This window comes from Nannobrachium achirus, assembly GCF_963921795.1.
Source record: "Nannobrachium achirus genome assembly, chromosome: 8".
Lineage (NCBI taxonomy): Eukaryota > Metazoa > Chordata > Actinopteri > Myctophiformes > Myctophidae > Nannobrachium > Nannobrachium achirus.
In genome coordinates, this window is record NC_137817.1 from 19,206,388 (window position 1) to 19,225,650 (window position 19,263).

Genomic DNA, 19,263 nt, shown 5'->3' on the forward strand with positions numbered 1-19,263 from the left:
TTAATTACTACTGTAAAGGTTGATTGTCTACAGAAATGGTCTATTTTGTAAAATGGTGCATTTATATAGTACATACTTTACATAGATTGTGCAGATTGTAGATCAGGCATATAGTCATGTCACATGACATCATAGCACAGGATTATTTGCTTCCTGATTTGGGATAGTCTATTTCTTTTTACATTTTGATATTCTAGACATAATCAATATGATTAGTTTTGCAGCAAACAAAATATGCAATATGTCGAAACAATCTTTGTGGAAACTTCTGGAGTGATCACGATGCTTCCATTTCTTTAATCTAAACTAAAACACAAAACAAAATTATAGAAATAATTCATTCATATACCTCACATGACTGTGAAATAACCCCTATAAGCCGACTACTCCCCTCTCAGCTAATTAAAGCCCTCTGTCTGTCTATTAATACACTCAGTTTGCTGCTGTCTCCTCTGTCACACACTGACTGACTAACTGCCCTCTTCAGGGTCCACTGGTTCTCCCTGGCTGTCACAGAGTGGTGGCATCGGGTGGGCCAGCCAATCTCAATGTTGAAAACCTTTACTGAAGCCTCAAATTAGACTGGACTGAAGTCTTGGTTTGGGGCGGTGAGAGTGAGTCACTGGTGCACATGGCAGGGCGAGGAATCTTCAGGGGAAGGTCCTCCGGTGGCAGTTAAGGGCAGAACTCTGGATCATGTGTGGATGTCTCCCTTATACCAGAGGCAGCTCACACTTGAAGAGTTTCCCCCCAAAGGTTTTGCTCCCAACTTCAGTAAACTCTGTTAAAATAAGTTTGACAAATTAGACAAAGTTAATTACAATATATATATATATTTTGAAGACTGTGGATAACTTAAATCCCTGAAGGGCAAATGGAAAAAAGATAACAGTTGAACAGGCGCTCTCATCTTTCAAACTTACTGAATGATGAACTTGGAGGATTTCTTTACATTTAAAAATGCATATAGAGTATTTTGGATATTAACTACTATTCTGCTTTCTGTACATAACATTTAACCCATTTTACCCAACTCTTTTTCTATCCCCCAAGCCCTCCTTCACTCTATCTTCCTCCCTCCCTCTCTCCCTCACCGACCCACCCACACACTCAGATGATACTCAGAGTCGCATGTAGAACTGGTAAGCCTGAGGCAGGGAGTCAGAGAGGGAGAGAGGGAGAGAAAGAACAGTACATTGGATATGCAGGAAGTGGGAGCGCCGTCTCGTGGTGATTGGGTAGGGGGGCATTTCCATAGCAGGATTTATGGCACACAGCTGTTGAGTGGCTGACAGACAGCCGAGGAGCTCCACTATCACTGCTACTGCTGCTGCTGTCTCGCACACAGAGCCCTGCTTGCCATTTCAACACAGAAGCCACTGCTGTGCTTCAGCACACAAAGGTAAGTACTAAGTAAGGTGCTTTCTTTTTTGTTGTAAGCTGTCATTGTGGTTTTCCATTAGGCTCCCTGTTATTTGTCTTTCCTTATTCTTTCAACTCTAGGTACAGTTACTGAAAGCTGAAAAGTGTTCTAACTGTCTAAACTTTGACCTACTGTACTGTATCCGCTTGTCTGTGAGTGTGGTGGGATATATTGTCGCTGACTGAGCTAGTATTTTTTCACATGTGCTGTAGAGATAGTTTTGGACTTATAGGGAAGCATTTTGCTTGGATTGCTGTTCACCGTTTCTTTTAACCATAAATGGTCAACAATATTGGCATACAAAAATAACTGTGTAATGATCTATTACAGTATATAATACTCATGCTGGTGTCATACTGGTCATTGGTTATGCTCATGCATTATACTATCTGTGTGTGTGTGTGTGTGTGTGTGTGTGTGTGTGTGTGTGTGTGTGTGTGTGTGTGTGTGTGTGTGTGTGTGTGTGAGGGGGATCTTTTTAAATTTAGTCTACAATGTTATGACCTATTTTTAGACATGGAAGCATTACAGCACTGTGGAGACATGAAGGCTGCAACTCACCAGACAGAGAGACAGAAACAATTATGAGGGAACGTAATGCTCTAGCTTTCAATCGCTCAACCTCAGAGCTCCTAAGAAGAGTATCGTCCCCATCAGTCTTAAATAGGTGTCACCTTTTGTGTGGGACAGTCACACATTTCCATGATATTTCATGCGTCCCACAAATTGAGACACTCCCACATTGTGACTGCCAGGCTCCAGTAATAATCAATGTGCGGGTGTTGATAGGTCAGCAAGCAGACTTGACCACACTGGACATGTACAGCTCTAGCTCTAGCACCAGGTGAATAGATTATATGGTAGGATATCCTCCTAATAGTTGGCTTTCAAATGTCTCATTGTCTCTTTTCCTGCAAGATGTTTTTAAGCCTGTTAAAATAACATAACAGGTTAATAACAAAAAATAGGCACCTCAAAGCATTTAACAGCATTTAAGTAGCCTAAGTTAAGTCCCCCCCGGCCCGTCCCACATTGTCCCACACAAACTGTATTTCTGTCCCTCAAATGAACAGTTTTCAAACTTTTTTTTTAGGATTGGTGTTCTCCAATAGGCTCTTGCTGGGATTCGGTCAGGTCGAGCTGTCTCTTGGAGGGAAGGCAGGAATCTCAATTACTGCCAAACCCTGGTGGACTTTTAGGCAAGCAGTAGGCTGCCTCTCTGGTGCTAGAAGTTCTCATTTAGAGGTCACAGAACCAGGCAGGGGAGCACTGTTTTTTGGGGAAGTTAATTGGGCGGGTGCCCCAAGATAGATAGCCCTGGTAAAACTGCCAAACCTAATACTCTTTATCTCAGGAGGGGAGAACCACGTAATAGGGCTGGAAGGCCTTAGAAATATAAATGTGATCTCTCCAGTGCTCAGGGTGCATGATAATAAAACCTTTCAAAGTAGCAGTAGTAAGTTATGGATTTAACAGGAAGACAGTTACAGTACTAGAGCTTTAGAGTGTACACACTCACAGGCCAACTGAAATATATTGTGCATGTACCTTATATCCCTAGTACTTAATTATGCACATGTTTCATTGTAGAGGTCAGTGAACTTCTAGAGTTCAAGAGTAGGTTTGAATTTCCTCATGAGTAATATAGATAGATTGAGAATCAAGCATTATTGCTCTGGTGAGCTTTGTACAGTAAAAGCAAATACACTTTTTATTTTATCATGACAATATTATTTACTTTTCAAGGGTCTAACACAAAACATAGCCCTCTATCAAAATAGCACTGAAGCCTGAAACAACAAAAATACTTTTCTGTTAAAGATGGAAAGGGCAGACAGTATTTTGGATCATGAGTCCCATATGTTGAGGATTCCTTCCTGCACACTCCAGCAGTAGCGAGGCTGTTTAAAAGAATGTTTATTTGGGTTGCTATGGAGGACTTGGTCTGACTCTGTGGCCGGGCTGCTACACTGAAACCGGAGCCGCGGGGAGAAGCCTTTACGCATGGACTTTAGCCACCTCCCAGAGGGCAATGCTTTCAATGAAATTCAATGAAATTCAATGAAATTCAGTTCAATTCAATTCAATTCAGTTCAGTTCAATTCAATCTCAACCTAAAGTGAATGTGTGTGCAGAATTTCAAATCACAAACTGCGTTCATGATTTGAGGCTTTGATTTTCTTTTTTCTTTTTTAATGGACCAATCCTTCAAACTTTGGAAGCCAATGTTAGCCAATCTAACTGTCTGTCTGTCTGTCTGTCTGTCTGTCCGCTCCGACGTCATAGTACTGACGTCAGATACTGGCCTGGACACCGTATATGGGCATTTATTTTCCACTTGCTTACATAAAGTGATGTGGCCTCTAACAATCGCATTTTTCAGAAATCCCTTTCCCCATTCAAGTCAACGGGGAAAATGTATTCACTAATAAATGAATGGCCACATACTGTATAGCGATCTCTAAGTCAGTCCTTGTCCCTTTTATGCCCAAGATCATCTGCACGTCAGGTATGTACCTGTACACAAGACATAACAATAAAGCCCAACCTTGAAGTACAGATGGTTAGGCAGAAGAATTTGAAAATTGTCAGAAATGCAACACATACCAAGAACACTATGCTCACATCATGCGTGTTCGAATGAAAGACTGATAATATTTCTAGGCTTTCAGTAATGTCTTTCTTTTTGCTTTATGTCATAATGTTCCATTTTATTTGAAACATATTTCTATCTGATGCTGCAAGTTTACAGTGTACACACAACTCATCTAAAAGGTGATTTGCATGATTTTTTGGATAAAATCTGACTTTGGACCTCATCTGTCTCTGGTCTGAGGTAGAGCCGGGTGGCTCGAAACGTTACAGAGTAAACCATGTCTTTGGGAGCAGCAATTTGGTGTGCGGACTCTCCCTCCCTTTCTTCCTGGTGGTGTTGAAATGAGAGGTTTTTAGTTTCCTCATTTAAATTAATTGAAGTTGGTTGGATCAATTTCATTAACACCATAATGAACAAACTTAAAGCGTTTTTATTTTTTTTACCATGGCTCTTCATTTAACCCAATGTGCTGATCACAGCGCACATGCACAACATGATCTGTGGTTGCTAATGGGGATGATTATGGTGAATAGGCCATGTTCACAGACACTGATTAAACCACTGGAGCACTCCAGAGGAAAAACAATCCGGCCTGTTTAAAAATGTGTTTGAAAAACTGCCTGTGGCCGTGACTATGGAGTTATTGGCAGAGTTGTGTCACTTTACAGCCACTTGGTAAATAGAAGTGGCAGCAATTCAATCCACCGTTAGGCCTATATACAGTAGTACCTTGCTCTTTCTTACAAGTCTGATTGTGGAATATAAATGCATTAGATAGAGGGAAATGAATAAGCGTCCAGTTATACAAGCTGCCTCACCTTCCCACCTCACTTCTCCTCACTTGTTTGGTAGGTGAAGCTCTTTGGGCAACATTAATGTGTTTGTTGGCGAAATAAAGGCTATTCATCACGTCTGGCTTGCGACAGATCCTGTGGAGAAGCAGGCTTTGTTTGAGAGATTATAGGCTACTTAGGATCCTTGTATGCCAACACACTCATTCCCTGTGTTTACTGGGAACCGCAGGGAACAAGATGTTTGTGTCCACAGAAACGTTTATCATCATCAGCATCCCCATCCTCTCTGAAACTCATTCTCATGAACCCTAGAGAGATGGTGAGAGAGAGAGAACCCAGCAATGTCTGTTTACTTTGATCCATTATTCCAGAATGCGGTTAGGAAAGACATAGCTAGTTGAGCAAGGGAAATATTTACTTTCATTAATCATATAAAGTAGCTGAGGCCTGAACCTTGTTTGAATTCCATGTGAGTTATAGCACAAAGTTGATCTACAGAATCAATAGGCCTATTATAGTCAGTCACTGTAAAGCTCGCCAAGCCTTTTCTGGTAGAATCATCATAGTGAAATCACTGAGGGATAGACTGGTTGGCTCAACAACATCTGCTAACGTCAAGGAAGAATTAGACTGTTGGGTGTGAGAAGTGAGTCGAGTGACTCCCTAAACATGACAAACGTCATGTTTACATGCTGTTGAGATGCAACATCTGCCCCTTATTCAAACCTGCACGCCAGGGCCACACTGGAACCTCGTCCGCTGTCAGGTGTGAATCACAGCTTTGAGACAACAGGTACTTTTGTTAAGACTAGCCCTTACCCGTTCAAAGATATGAGCTCCGAAATGATGTGCAGTGTGTGGGTTATGGGATGTGCACTGTGCACACAGTATATGAGGGATGGAAAGTAACTTTAACTGGTGCTTGCATGATAATATGTAGGAGCATCAATGTAAGAAATACCCGTTTCGTTTAATGGCTGTAGAGATACTGTGTACCGATCTGCATGATTTTTGGACAACATCTGTAACAGGGCCAGACAATGCATTCATATGCTAATGGCGATGCGATTTCAGATCAATTGCTCCAGCCACTGAGGAGAAACGCTGTGACAGACACTCACTCAGACAGACAGACGGACACTCACTCACTCAGACAGACATTCGGAAAAATTATTAAACGGGCTTCACAGTTATGTCAGGTGTGTTCATATGCTAATGGTGATGCGATTTCAGATCAATTGCTCCAGCCACTGAGGAGAAACGCTGTGACAGACACTCACTCAGACAGACAGACAGACAGTCAGACAGACAGACAGACAGACAGACAGACAGACAGACAGACAGACAGACAGACAGACAGACAGACAGACAGACAGACAGACAGACACTCACTCACTCACTCAGACAGACATTCGGAAAATGATATGTTTGATATACTTTTACCACTAAGTGGAAAAGTGTCAGCAAGTATGTTATGTTGTAACAGTGGAGCCTGACAGAGTTTGGACAATATTTTGTTTACTTGGTATTTTGATATTTCTGTGATCAGAGCTGTGATGTTGTTAAAGTTTGTCTCTCAAGAGAGGGGAATTTGGCGTGCATTGTATTTTGTTGAGGCGTAAAATCTACAACTGGGAACATTCTTTTTCCGTAGTAGCTTTCACAGACTATTATTAATGCTTATTAATGAATTCAAAGTGACGCCTGTGACCCAGTGGAGCTGAAAAGCACAACACGCGCCTCTGCACTCAGCACACACACCACCACCAGTCTGTCAGATGAGCAGACCCCCCAGGGCAGGCTTTATATTCCTGCAAAGTGGTTCCATTTCCCTTATGAAATGAATAGAGACATTTGGGCGTTGGTTGGAACTGGTGTTATAAAATAATACTTATAATTCAATGTGGTTTGAAATGTGCTGTGGTGCTTCATGTTCTTGTTCTCTCTTCATAGATGGCATAATAGCTATGTCAGAAAGTAGAGACCATGCACTAGAATATAAGTAGCATTCTGCCTCTGCCTCCAGCTACGTTTGTGCAGTTTCTGGAAATTCACTCAACTTTTCCATTGGTACTCGGGCCAGATATGCACTAGAACAGTGCATGAGCTCATGAATGACGCACTATTATAAAGTGTCTGAAAAGGGCTGCGTATTGAAGTGCTATGTTGGCCCGTCCATGATACATTTGAATATAATAGGCTATAGGTCTAACAGCTCGTGTCAGATACACGATCACTCCATTGTCGACTGTTACATTGCATTATGTTTCCCTATTAATGAAATGTGGCATATCAATACCGTTGTGACGACTAAACATTACTGTAGGCTACTTACATTACCATCTTAGTGGTGTATTGGGTTGCTAGTCTTTCTGTTACAACCAACAAACTTGCATTCCACCACTGACTGTAAATATCCACTTGTCATTGCTTACCATGTTCAGTCAAATTGAATGTATAGATGTCCAAAGCTGTTACTTTTCAGGAAATATAAAAAATAACCAATGCATATAATGTAGTTGTTATTTTGTCACAAGCTGTTAATACTTAAGTATTAACAACAGCTTAAATATTTATAAGAAATCAGACCCAGTGTGAAGTGAGCGGTGCCTTTGGTGGCCACTTGTTATAGTTATAGAGCTCAGTATGAATGGCTCTTTAGGCTGCTCAACAGTGCCACTTGAAGGTAGGTCACCCAGCAGTATTGCAGGCCATACTGCCCACATGAAGACATAGACGTACCCCACACACTCGGCCAAGCATTGGAGTGCTGAGGCACTGCTCAAAAACACAGACAGTCTTAACCACTTTCAACCTGGTTAAGACTGTCTACCTTGGTTCAAAAGGTATAGGCCAAAAGCAGCCCGTTAAAGTGCCACCATAAGGCCGAAGTGCATCGTTTCACACCAATAATGTCCAACAGTGTCAGAGATTAGCTGTTCACAGACAGAATGACACACAGACAGACACATGGACAGACGGACAGACAGGAGCGATAACATAATCCCCAGCCTTCGAGCGTGGCAGTGGCAAAAATGAATTATAGATAGAAGGTTTCTGCCCGACAGCAACAGTATCATGGCTATTTTCCATTATGTCTTAGCCTACATGTCTATCTCCCTGTGTTCATCCCCCACCAACAGATGGTGCGGGAGCAGTATGTCACCACCACCCAGGACAGCAGTGTCCCCAGGCAGGTGCCCGACCATGTCTACAAGATTGGCATCTATGGCTGGAGGAAGCGCTGCCTGTACCTGTTCGTCCTGCTGCTCATCATCATCCTGGTTGTCAACTTTGCCCTCACCATCTGGATCCTGAGGGTCATGTGGTTCAACACGGTACGTGAGAACCCCGCAGCGCTCACCCTTTACTATGTGTTGCTTCTCTTTCTTTCTTTCTTTCTTTCTTTCTTTCTTTCTTTCTTTCTTAACCACTTATGCCCTACGTACTGTTGTATGATGAAATGTTTAAAAATGCTTTTGAAATTTTGTCTGTATTTAACAAAAGAATTAAGGAAGAAAGAAAAATGGAATTCATGAAATCCTTTGAATTTATTTATTTTTTGCCTATCATGAAATGCTACAAGTAGGTATACACCAGTAAGACTCCCTAATCGGGAGATAAGCGACCGTAGGTGGCTTATCTCCACAAATAGGGCAAAATTTTGTTTTTCCAAAATCTTCCTGATCCATGTTGATGACATGAGTGTAGACATGCTGTGTAGTGATATTCGTGATTTTAGGGCAAAAACTGTAGGAGCAGTGTCCAAAAATGTGTTTTAAAAATCGGCCTGAAGGTGGCGCTAGAATAGGGCCATGTGAGAAATGAGGGGTGGGGTCTCCGCGTTGCCTTGGCGGACGAATAGGTACCGGCCCCGGCTCTCCCGGACGCTCCTAGCCCGAGTTACGGCATTTTATGTGCGCTGCAGTGGCAGGGGGTCCACTGGGGGCGCCACCACTTTTGCATCCGTTCTGGAGCACCAGGAGTCGGTGGTCCCCGGGAATTCCCCGTGAGCAGCCCCGTTGGGGTGGTCATTTGGTAAGTTTAGCACATTTGGTCATTTTTTACATCTGGGGGTCCCCCAGGGACCCCGGGGGTCCTTGGAGGTTGTAGTTTGGCAGGCAAGGAGTGTGTGTGTAAAATCTGGCATGGATCGGGTCAACGGGTGCGGAGATATAAGCAGGGAAAAAGTGTGACGTGTGAGCACATTTGGTAATTTTTTACATCTGGGGGTCCCCCAGGGACCTGGGGGTCCCTGGGGCTCCGGGGGTCCTTGGAGGTTGTAGTTTGGCAGTCAAGGAGTGTGTGTGCAAGATTTGGCATGGATGGGGGCAACGGTTGTGGAGATATGAGCAGGGCAAAAGTGTGACTGACTCACTCACCCACGGACAGCCGGTGGAGGTTTTGGTAGTAAATGCGACCTACGGTTGCAATAAAGTGGTTCATTTCTTCCCTCTTTTCTCCCTCCTCTTGCTTTTTTCACGAGGAGCCTTATACATTGGTGCAGACGCTGTACAGTAGTGTTTGCAATCATGGATTGGAATTTTAAGAGGCTGGTGGAATGCAACAGTGTGAACTGCACTAAGCATTTCAGTCATCTCAGCAAATATATCTATTTTGCATGTTGTTGTCATGCAAGTCTTGTTGATCTACTGATTTCTGTCTTTCTAAATGATGGATGTGTTTGTTATTGCCTGTTATAGTGCTGATTCCTTGTCTGTGGGCCAGATGGCAACTGTGGATTTATGCAGATGCAGTAGGCAAAGATTCATAACAACTACACACATGCAATGTTTATTGCTGCACTAAGAAAACATCACGCAAACCATGGCTCTGTTTATATAGCACGTATATCGTCATTGTCAGGTGGAAACCTTGTATGTCCAAAAAAACGTACAAATTTGAAACTTGGAGATAGGAGTTTTCTGCCTGACAGCGACGATATGCTCCCAGCCCTTGAGGGTAGATTGCTACACATCTCCAGCGTTGCCGATGTGTGAACCCTGCTGTGGGGGTCTGATGATAACAATCTATACTCTTGACCTCCTGGCTAGCACTGCTTTTAGACTGAAGCCCCGCAGATGCTTCTGCACACCTTTCCCATCGCAATGTTTGAGCTTTACTTTTAGGTGCAATTTCCCTTTCATGTGCTGCAACAAGTCTAATCTGTTCTTTGTCTTATCTTTTTGTGACTGTGTGTCTTTGGCCTTGCTGCCATTACAGGAAGGAATGGGACTCTTGCAAGTACATTCAGATGGGATAAAGTTAGAAGGGGAGTCTGAGTTCCTTATGCCTCTGTACGCCCAAGAGATCCACTCCAGGAAGGTAAGATAAATGCTACATTCAATGTATGATCCTAACCAATTTAGTCATTATGACAATTCCCAATATTTCCCCATATAGTCCCTGTCACTGCTGAGTGCTGACACCTTGATCTTGTTCACTGTCACCAGTCTCCTCTGATACACGTGACACGGCCAGCCACTTCTATTGTCATGACAGTGAAGAGTTTCACAGAGAAGACCACCACTCTTTTTAACATTAATTAAAATGTTTTCCCCCCCTTTTTTATAAACTTAAATTGCCTTTTGAATTGATAAAATATTAGTGAATGTTGTCATATCCAGTCTTTAAAGTAATTATTAAAAACGTATACGTGCTTTATTATGTGCATAGTATTATATAGTTTTACTTGTTGGACCAACTGCAGTGAGTCTACCCTCAACCCTGACAGCCAAACCCACACAGTATATTCATCCACTTGTTTTTCCTTCATTCTCCAATTGCTCCCTCGCTTCCCCTCCCTCTACTTTCCACTTCTCCCTCATCTACACTCCTCTAACCCCTCTAGCACAGCACCAAACTAAAAGAGAGATTATAATGCTGAATTAAGTAGTCAGACAGTCTAAACATAATGTTGACTCACTGTCAAGGCACCCCGACGTAAAAGCGGATTGTTTGTTAAATCCATGCGGGCTACACCCCATGTTCAGACCTCTTCCTCATTACGCTGAAACATTCCATTAAACAGAATATTTCTTGACACAGCTTTGTAGAATTAGCCGAGAAACTTTGCGAAAAGAATAGGACTTGGCAGTGACTCGCTGTGCACATGGCGATGCAGCAAGCTCCCTATTAACCTCCTGGATATTTGTGGTGGAAAATAGTTTATGACAAGCCGGCTAGCAGCAGATGGGAACACTTTGCTGCAGTTGTTTACATGTTAGGGGTTTTCTTGCTCACAGCAGCGATTTCCTTAACCCTTATTTTTGTCTTTACAGGCCTCATTAAGGAGGCAATGTATTCTCCATTTATGGACCGACACTTTCACTTATGAATTCTATGCTTTATGACAAGATGCAGGGTTTACTGTGTCATTTGACTAGATCTAAAGAATGAAGTTGTCTTCTTGAGTCACATTCTGTTAGCAGGGCTTCTTTTAAAAAGTTTATCTTACTAAGAGCACTGAATATATGAACAAACAAACCAATGCTTTGGTGGCAGATGGTGAAAGTGTCTCTGTTAGCGACAGGTGGGCTCTTTGGTTGGGCTTCTTTTTTGTTTTTGTCTTTTAACATTAGTAGAAGGTTACTGTGCTTTTATATTCCAGGATGCTTCACTTCTGGTAAATGCATCTGAAAATGTCTATCTCAATGCCCGCAATGAGAATGGTGATGTCACAGACAGAATAGCTATAGGTAAGAAGCTGACACACACACACACGCACGCACGCACGCACGCACGCACGCACGCACACACACACACACACACACACACACACACACACACACACACACACACACACACACACACACACACACACACACACACACACACACACAAGCAGAGAGACACACATGGACAGAGAGACAGATGAACAGAGAAAGAGAGAGAGGGGGTGTATGTTAAAAATGCAACATTCAACTGATTTATGAGGGCAAACCGCAAAGTCACTCAGTAATTTCCTCCAGCAGGTTCCCCTCTGATATTAACTGTGACAAGAAGGCATCCCTCCATTTCAAATCTCTCAGATTCTCATTTAAAACCCATTTCATCCAACATGCTTCTCTTAGCCATCAGTTCCACATTGTTCTCCACTATACAGAGCGCCTGGGGTCTATGGAAGCCACTATTTGCTCGCCTTTAATGGCAACCCAGTGGGGTGCGTAGAGGACTTTGTTATCATTTAAAGGCCAACAAATGGACGAAATAATTACTCTGTGTCACAGTGACAGCATCATCTTTAAATGAACATTAAGCCATAACCCCCCTTCCTATCCATATCCGTCCATATAGGCTATAGCCCACTCTAAATACAACCACATACCACATAGTTGGTCTATTCTTCATCTGAAGCACAGGTCATAGTTAGTTTATTTTATAGTTAAGTTATTGCCTTGCTGTTCATCTATTATGAATCAATCAATGTATTAATTTAGAACATATTCCCTTTGTTAAAATGCTGTGATTTACTAAAATGTGATGAAGTGCGTACAAAATAAAATGGACAGGATATCAATTATTTTAGGCTCACGTTTTAGGGTCAAAATTGTTTTAAGAATGACATTTTTGAAACATGATTTCAGTTACACACAGCTACAGTACCAGATATTTTCTGTAGCGTTACTCAAAATTAAAGTGCATACCTGAGCTTTGACAGTCGACACCTATATTACAGTACAAATTTGACTTTCATCAGCAATTCATACCAATTTATTTGAGATATTTGTGGATTTCAATGCTGTTTTCTAATGTCTCCTTCTGTTTTTATTGTTGTAGAACCTAACAAGGTGCAGGCCCATGCACAGAGTCTGGATATGAGAACCCTTGATGGCAACATGCTGTTCAGAGCAGATGGCAAAGAGGCTGAGGTCGGACCAGGCAAGCTGCGAGTCACAGGTACACAACTACACTATATGTAAAAATGTCTGGATTAACAGATGTGCCCATGGATATGAATATGAATGAATGATGTAGAATCAGTCATGAGGGATGACTTACTCTGCTTTTAATGTCAATGTATCCATGGGTAGATGATTCATTCATGAATGTAAGGGACTGACTTTTCCAGTGTAACATTTGTGAAATCTGAGTCGAAATCTTAGCCTGGTTCAGACCCTGAATCGCTAGCCACACCCCTTTACATTTTTGTTTTGGTGAATAACGGAGTGAAACGAAATGCAATTCAGGCTGAGTGTCAGGCTATCGAAATCTAGTAAAGAGTCTTATAACAGATAAAAAAGGATTATGTGCCTCCGTTGTTTTCTGTCCTTTGTGTCTTTCGCTGTCCAGTCTGTGTATTGATGATGGGTCATTGGCCTGGCACTGTGAGAGCTAATTAGTGGCCAGGACCGTGTCAGTTGATAGCCTCATTATGTTCTGGGTCATTTCAAGCTACACTAACCAGCAGAGAGTGGAGCAAGTAAACAACAATCTATACTATAATTTTGCGAATGTCTGTCTGTCTGAGTGAGTGAGTGAGTGAGTGAGTGAGTGTCTGTCTGTCTGAAACAGCGTTTCTCCTCGGTGGCTGGAGCAATTGATCTGAAATCGCATCACCATAAGCATATGAACACACCTGACATAACTGTGAAGCCCGTTTGTCACTTTCACAAATCGTATGCTGTATATTAGCATTTTTATGGTGTATCTATATCTATTTAGCCTACAGTACCTTTTGTGACCACACATGTTAAGGGAGGGGCGCTGTTGTTCAGGCCATGCACAATCACACACAAACCCACACACACACACACACACACGGGGGGGGGGGGGGGGGGGGGGGGGGGGGTGGAGTGTGTGTGTGTGTGTGCAGGCGGGCGGGCGGGCGGGGGGGGGGGGGGGGGGTTCTGGCCCTGTTACAGATGTTGTCCACAAATCATGCAGATCGGTACACAGTATCTCTGTAGCCGTTAAATGGAACGGGTATTTCTTACATTGATGCTCCTACATATTAGCATGCAAGCACCAGTTAAAGTTACTTTCCATCCCTCATATACTGTGTGCACAGTGCACATCCCATAACCCACACACTGCACATCATTTCGGAGCTCATATCTTTGAACGGGTAAGGGCTAGTTACTGTTAACAGAAAGCTTAACCACTATCTTCTTAGTAAAATAGACCTCAGTTACTAACTGTACTTGGACCACTTTTTCCCCACTCTACACCAAATCTTTGATTGACAAGCTAGATTGTTTATGTTCGGCTAATGTTCTCCCCAGAATATGGATGCTGGTGTTCAAGTGGTCATGACATTGAGGCCACATCCTCTATTTCCTCCCCAAGGACAGTAATTGTACACAAACCGTAAAGATGTTCAACTTAGTACTAGTTGTAATAATATATAGTAATATGTAGTATTATATGGAGTTTCTAGGTGAACGTGTTTTTTTGAGGTGCACAAATCTGCCATTGAGCGGCCCCATATTAATTTTCCGAATTTTGTAAAGACTATATCTCTAAAACCATGAAACATTACAAATATTCATTTTCAGGCAAACATTTCCACAGTAAGCTGAACATGATAAAGTTTGAACGGTGTTTCCAGGTGTAAGTTTGTAGCTCTAGTAGGCTGCCAAAGTTTGTACTTTTTCCATTGACAATGCATTGGGCACTTAAAGTTAAATATTTCAAAAACGACAAATTATTTCAAAGTAAAAATCTCAACCATACATGGTTGCCCTGAGGCGTCTTACTAGTATTATACCAATTATGGATGTAACTCTAGCAATCTTGTCAATAAAACACATGACTCATTTATGTGATGTTAAAGTCAATCTACCTTCATACATTCTTTTTTTTTTTTTTTTTACAAATTTCTTTATTATTTTTTGGCAGGTAAACAAGAAAATAGATTAATCATATAAAGTTACATGCCTGCTTTTTTTCTCAATAAAGAAGAACAAAAGGAAAAGAAAAAGAGAAAAATCATACGAACACATTCATCCAAGTGTGGTCCAGCATGGGCTGCCATTCTTTATAGAAGGACTCCAAGGAGCCCCCAAGCACAGGGGCGTCAATTGGGTATGGCAGGGGTATGCAGCTGCCATACCCTGGGTCCAGGGGGGAAAATAAAAGTTACTTTTAAATATAAGTCCATGAATGTCTCTTTGTCTATCTGTTCTGGTTATTATGTTGTTAAATTACAGTAAAATAACTACAAATGCAAAATTTAACACAATGGTCACTTTAACAATGTATTGTGGCACGTTTACTAACATGCCAAGTTTTCGCTGCACTTGAACAACCGTGCCAGGCTGCCGTATCCAGCCCAAGAAACCGTAGAAAGGGGGGAAAATATAATGTACTTCTTAAAATAAATGTGTCATGCCTGTTGCTAAGGTATGGCAACATGACTGGTGTCTTGCGCGTGCAAGACACCAGTCATGTTGCCATACCTTAGATTTTTCTGAACTGACGCCACTGCCCAAGCGAGGCTCTGAGCCTCTCCAATTTTATACAATACAGAATTTCCTGGATCCACCTATTGTGAGTAGGGGGAGACGGGTGTATCCAATTGAAAAGAATTAACCTCCTGGCCAGTAAGGTCGTGAAAGCTATCACTCTTTGAATGGCAGATGTTGAATTGGGGATTTGAGGTGATACTGAAAAGGGTAGTAAGGGGATCTGGATCAATTCGTACACCTATTGCTCTGCTTAGAGTGTCAAATACAGCAGTCCAAAAACTTGACAGTTTTGAACAGGACCAGAACATGTGTAACCTTCCTAAAGGGAAAGCGAGAATGGGGGATTTGATCGGCCGAGGGGTCAATTTAGCCAGAGAGCACCTTAAATTGTTCTATAATGCGTAAAATAATAGGTAGGGAGGACACTGCGCTGGAGCTTGAGTTTGAAGTTGTCCCTATTCTATTTGATTTCAAAGGGGAGGGTTTTAAAAATTTGAAATTCCCAATCACAAGAGATCTGGTGGGAGGGGTTGTGTTTGACTTGTGTACAAAAAACATTTCCCCTCCCCCAACAAGTTGTTGTCTTTGATGTTTCATTGATTAGAGAGAAGCACAAACGAGCTATTAACACTTGTATGGCTCAATCAATTACTGCAGTTCAGAACCCCTTTGAACCTCATCACCTCCATATCCAAATACCTCCATCGCTATGATTGAATATGTCTATGATTTCACACTTGTTACATTCCACAGACCAGAAAACAGAGCACGCTAGCTACGTTCAGGTGTTTAGACAGATATCTGGTGTTGTGTTTATAGGCGGTTGCGTCCCCTCTCAAATGAGCACTTGCCCTGTCGGGCAACCTGAAAGCAAACTTCACCTGCCCGAAAGTTTTATTTACCTGCTGGGGGCAGGTGGGCAAGCCTTAGTGTCAATGCCTGGTATAGTAAAAGGTCAACCTTCATACATCCTTGATATTACACAAATTGTAGATTTATTTATTTGTCCGTCTTCTCTCTCACCAATGACACATAGAAATAACATTTGGTTCTGAACTAACATTTGGTTGCTACAAGATAACTGCTCAAACAATTGCATTATTATCACCAGGCACCCATTATGCTTTGTGTTTGTGTGTTCCAGACTTAGGCCACATTATTTGGACACCAAACCAGAGTTGATTAATGTCTGACTGGGGATGATATGTAAAACTGGAGACAAAATGTGCTCCCCCATTCAGATATTACTGCAGTTTCAGAATGGTAAGGGATAAGGTTAGGCCTGTATCTGCCAAGACTAAGGTTGGAGTAAGGGCTAGAGTTAGGCATGTATCTCTTAGGGTTACGGTAAATGTTAAGGTTAGAGCAAGGGGATATGGAAAATTGTAAAATTGCAGTGTCCCTCAACATTTTATAATACCAGTGTGTGTGTGTGTGTGTGTGTGTGTGTGTGTGTGTGTGTGTGTGTGCGTGCGCGCGCCCGTGTGGTCATCAGGAGCTGAAGGAGCACTGTTCCAGCACTCCGTCGAGGTGCCTCTAATATCAGGCAGAACAGATGAATTGCAGTGAGTACTGAAAACATCAGTAATCCATTTTTTATGTATGTTTTATGCATTAGTATGTAGGGATGGAGCTCGTTAATATGTATTGATAATGAGCACCTTATCGATCCTGCTTATGGAGCAAGCATGATAAGCCCAAAGCTTATTGATACCGGGTTTCGAGCTCCATCACTATTAGTACTGTATGTGTCTTTTGCTTTTCCAATACTGACATGTTTAGTAGTACTGGTAAATTACAAATCTCACAAGGCTTAAGTGTCCTTCACCGCCTCTACTTCATCTATAGGTACTGTAACCCATCTAGTACATCTTTTCCCCCATATGGCTGTATTTAATTTTTGTTATTATTAATATTTTGTAAAGCACTTTGTAACCCTGTTTTGAGAAGCAGTTTATAAATAAAGTGTATTATTATTATCTAAATGTTGTTTATTAGGCTGGAATGCCCCACCCGTGCTCTCAGTATGGAGGGCCCTAAAGGAGTTGTGATCAGTGCTTTGAATGGGAACATCGAGGTTGCCTCCAACATGGACATTTTACTGCAGAGCACCAAGGATGGAGTAAGTATTATTTAATACCATAATTATTTAATTGAATCAATCAATCGTGGTCAGTATAATTTCACAGGGTGTACAGGCCCGCCTGTCTCAGTGATGTCAGGCCCCGTCATATCAGGGCCCTCTCACAACAAAGTGTGACAGGGATGTTCCCAGTGACAGGGCTGGTCATGACAACCCTGTCATTCAGTGCTATGAGAGGGACCTGATGTGACCTTACATCCATATACAATTCTACTTCTAATAATAATCACATACTAACAATGTAAAATCTGATATTTGGAAATCTATGATATTCTAAATCCTATAAGCAATGCAATGAAAGTGAGGTGTACATTTTAATTGCAAATAGGGGTGGCGGTAAGGGACCGGGATATTGGATAGGGGCTTTGGCCCAAAAAAGATTGAAAAACACTGATCTAGTCTCACGTCTGTCTGTCTATCTATCATTAACAGTATCTACAGTACATGTTATTCTTTCTTCAATTGGTGCTATGAAGCTTATCAGGTCCACCTCATCATGTGTATCACACTGCGTCTCACGTGACATGGGGACACATTTTTAGAATGGGAGCTCAATGTTTCTAATTTATTTAATGTGACCAGTGTACTCTGGTCAATTTGTAGGCTTTACTAGCCTCTACAACTATAAATAATATAGTTTGAAAATACACCTACTGTATACAATAAATGACTAGAGGGATGTACATAGTCCCCATTCTGTGCCAAATGCCCAAATGGCTCCAAGGTAGCTGTGCCACGGTTTTGTATGTTTTTCTTTATTGCGCAATCAAAAAAAATGTTTTTTTTTTTAATATATATTTTCCCCACAGAAACAGACACAGTTGTTGTGATTCAGTGGCAAAAAGAATTTTGTCAATCAGACAAATGGTTCCAGAGATAGAGCTGTTTGAATGAAAAAAAGTGTCCATCCACTAGAATGAACACACATTTTCTCAATCAGCTAAACGAGGGAGCCAACACACAAACAGAGAAAAGCATCTCTCTGATCCCAGGTCATTTGACATCTTAAAAAAAAAAAAAAAAAAAAAAAAAAAATGTTTTTTTTTTTTTTTTTTTTTATACAAAAAACTCAAAAGACGTCAAAGACGTCATTGGCACAGAACGCCTTTGCAAAAAAACCGTCAAGAGACGTCATTGGCACAGAATGAGTTAAACTGTATGTGATCGTGAGTTGGTGCTGTTGTTGTTGTATCATATGCGGTACCATGTAGTCCAAGATTAAAGGATGTCGATGCATCTACGCCCCTCATCACCAAAACAGCTCCGTACAGTTCTTCTGTTTTATGATTCAACACTGAACTAGCCTCGGAAACCCAGACTTTTATTTTGGCGATAGGAACACTGAACATTCACAAAATCTGCCCTTAAAAATGTATTCATGTGTTCCACTGTGTAGTTGGTGTTGGACACCCAGATGCTGAAAATGCCAAACCTGCCCAAGAGTGAAGGAGAGGAGTCTGGTAACGCTCAGGGTCTGTACGAGGTGTGCGTCTGTCCCAGTGGCAGGGTTGTGGTGTCCAAGGCTGGACTCACGTCCACTTGCAGCGGGAGCCAGGATTGCTAGATAGGCTCTGGCAACAGAACAGTCAACTGTCAACTCACAACACCCCCGGAGCAAGTCTTCTGGGAAGCAAGAAAGCACAACTCTATATCTGGAGCCAGGAGTATGCCAAAGGAGTCTCAGCACTAAAATCATATTCCTTTTATTCCATGGATGGATGGATCGAAGATGATCACAGTGCTAAGATGCTTCTGGTAAAAGAAAGGGCCTGTAGAAAACTGCCAGCTGACTGTCCAGAGCTACTTGGGTGATATGGAATTGTCTCAGAATGTTCACACTCAAAATCACAAGTACAAATTGGATTTATTTAACAGACATTTCACCCAGCAGGGCGTGT

General features: G+C 41.9%; 1 protein-coding gene across 1 annotated transcript; it reads left to right on the forward strand.

Moving 5' to 3' along the window:
• The first annotated feature begins 1,280 nt into the window (after window positions 1-1,280).
• sgcg (sarcoglycan, gamma) lies at window positions 1,281-19,263 on the forward strand. The gene is made up of 8 exons (XM_080731643.1): window positions 1,281-1,402; window positions 7,957-8,151; window positions 10,037-10,138; window positions 11,424-11,511; window positions 12,593-12,712; window positions 16,718-16,787; window positions 17,221-17,344; window positions 18,762-19,263. The coding sequence occupies exons 2-8, from the start codon at window positions 7,957-7,959 to the stop codon at window positions 18,927-18,929; spliced, it is 867 nt and encodes a 288-aa protein (XP_080587769.1). The 5' UTR covers window positions 1,281-1,402; the 3' UTR covers window positions 18,930-19,263.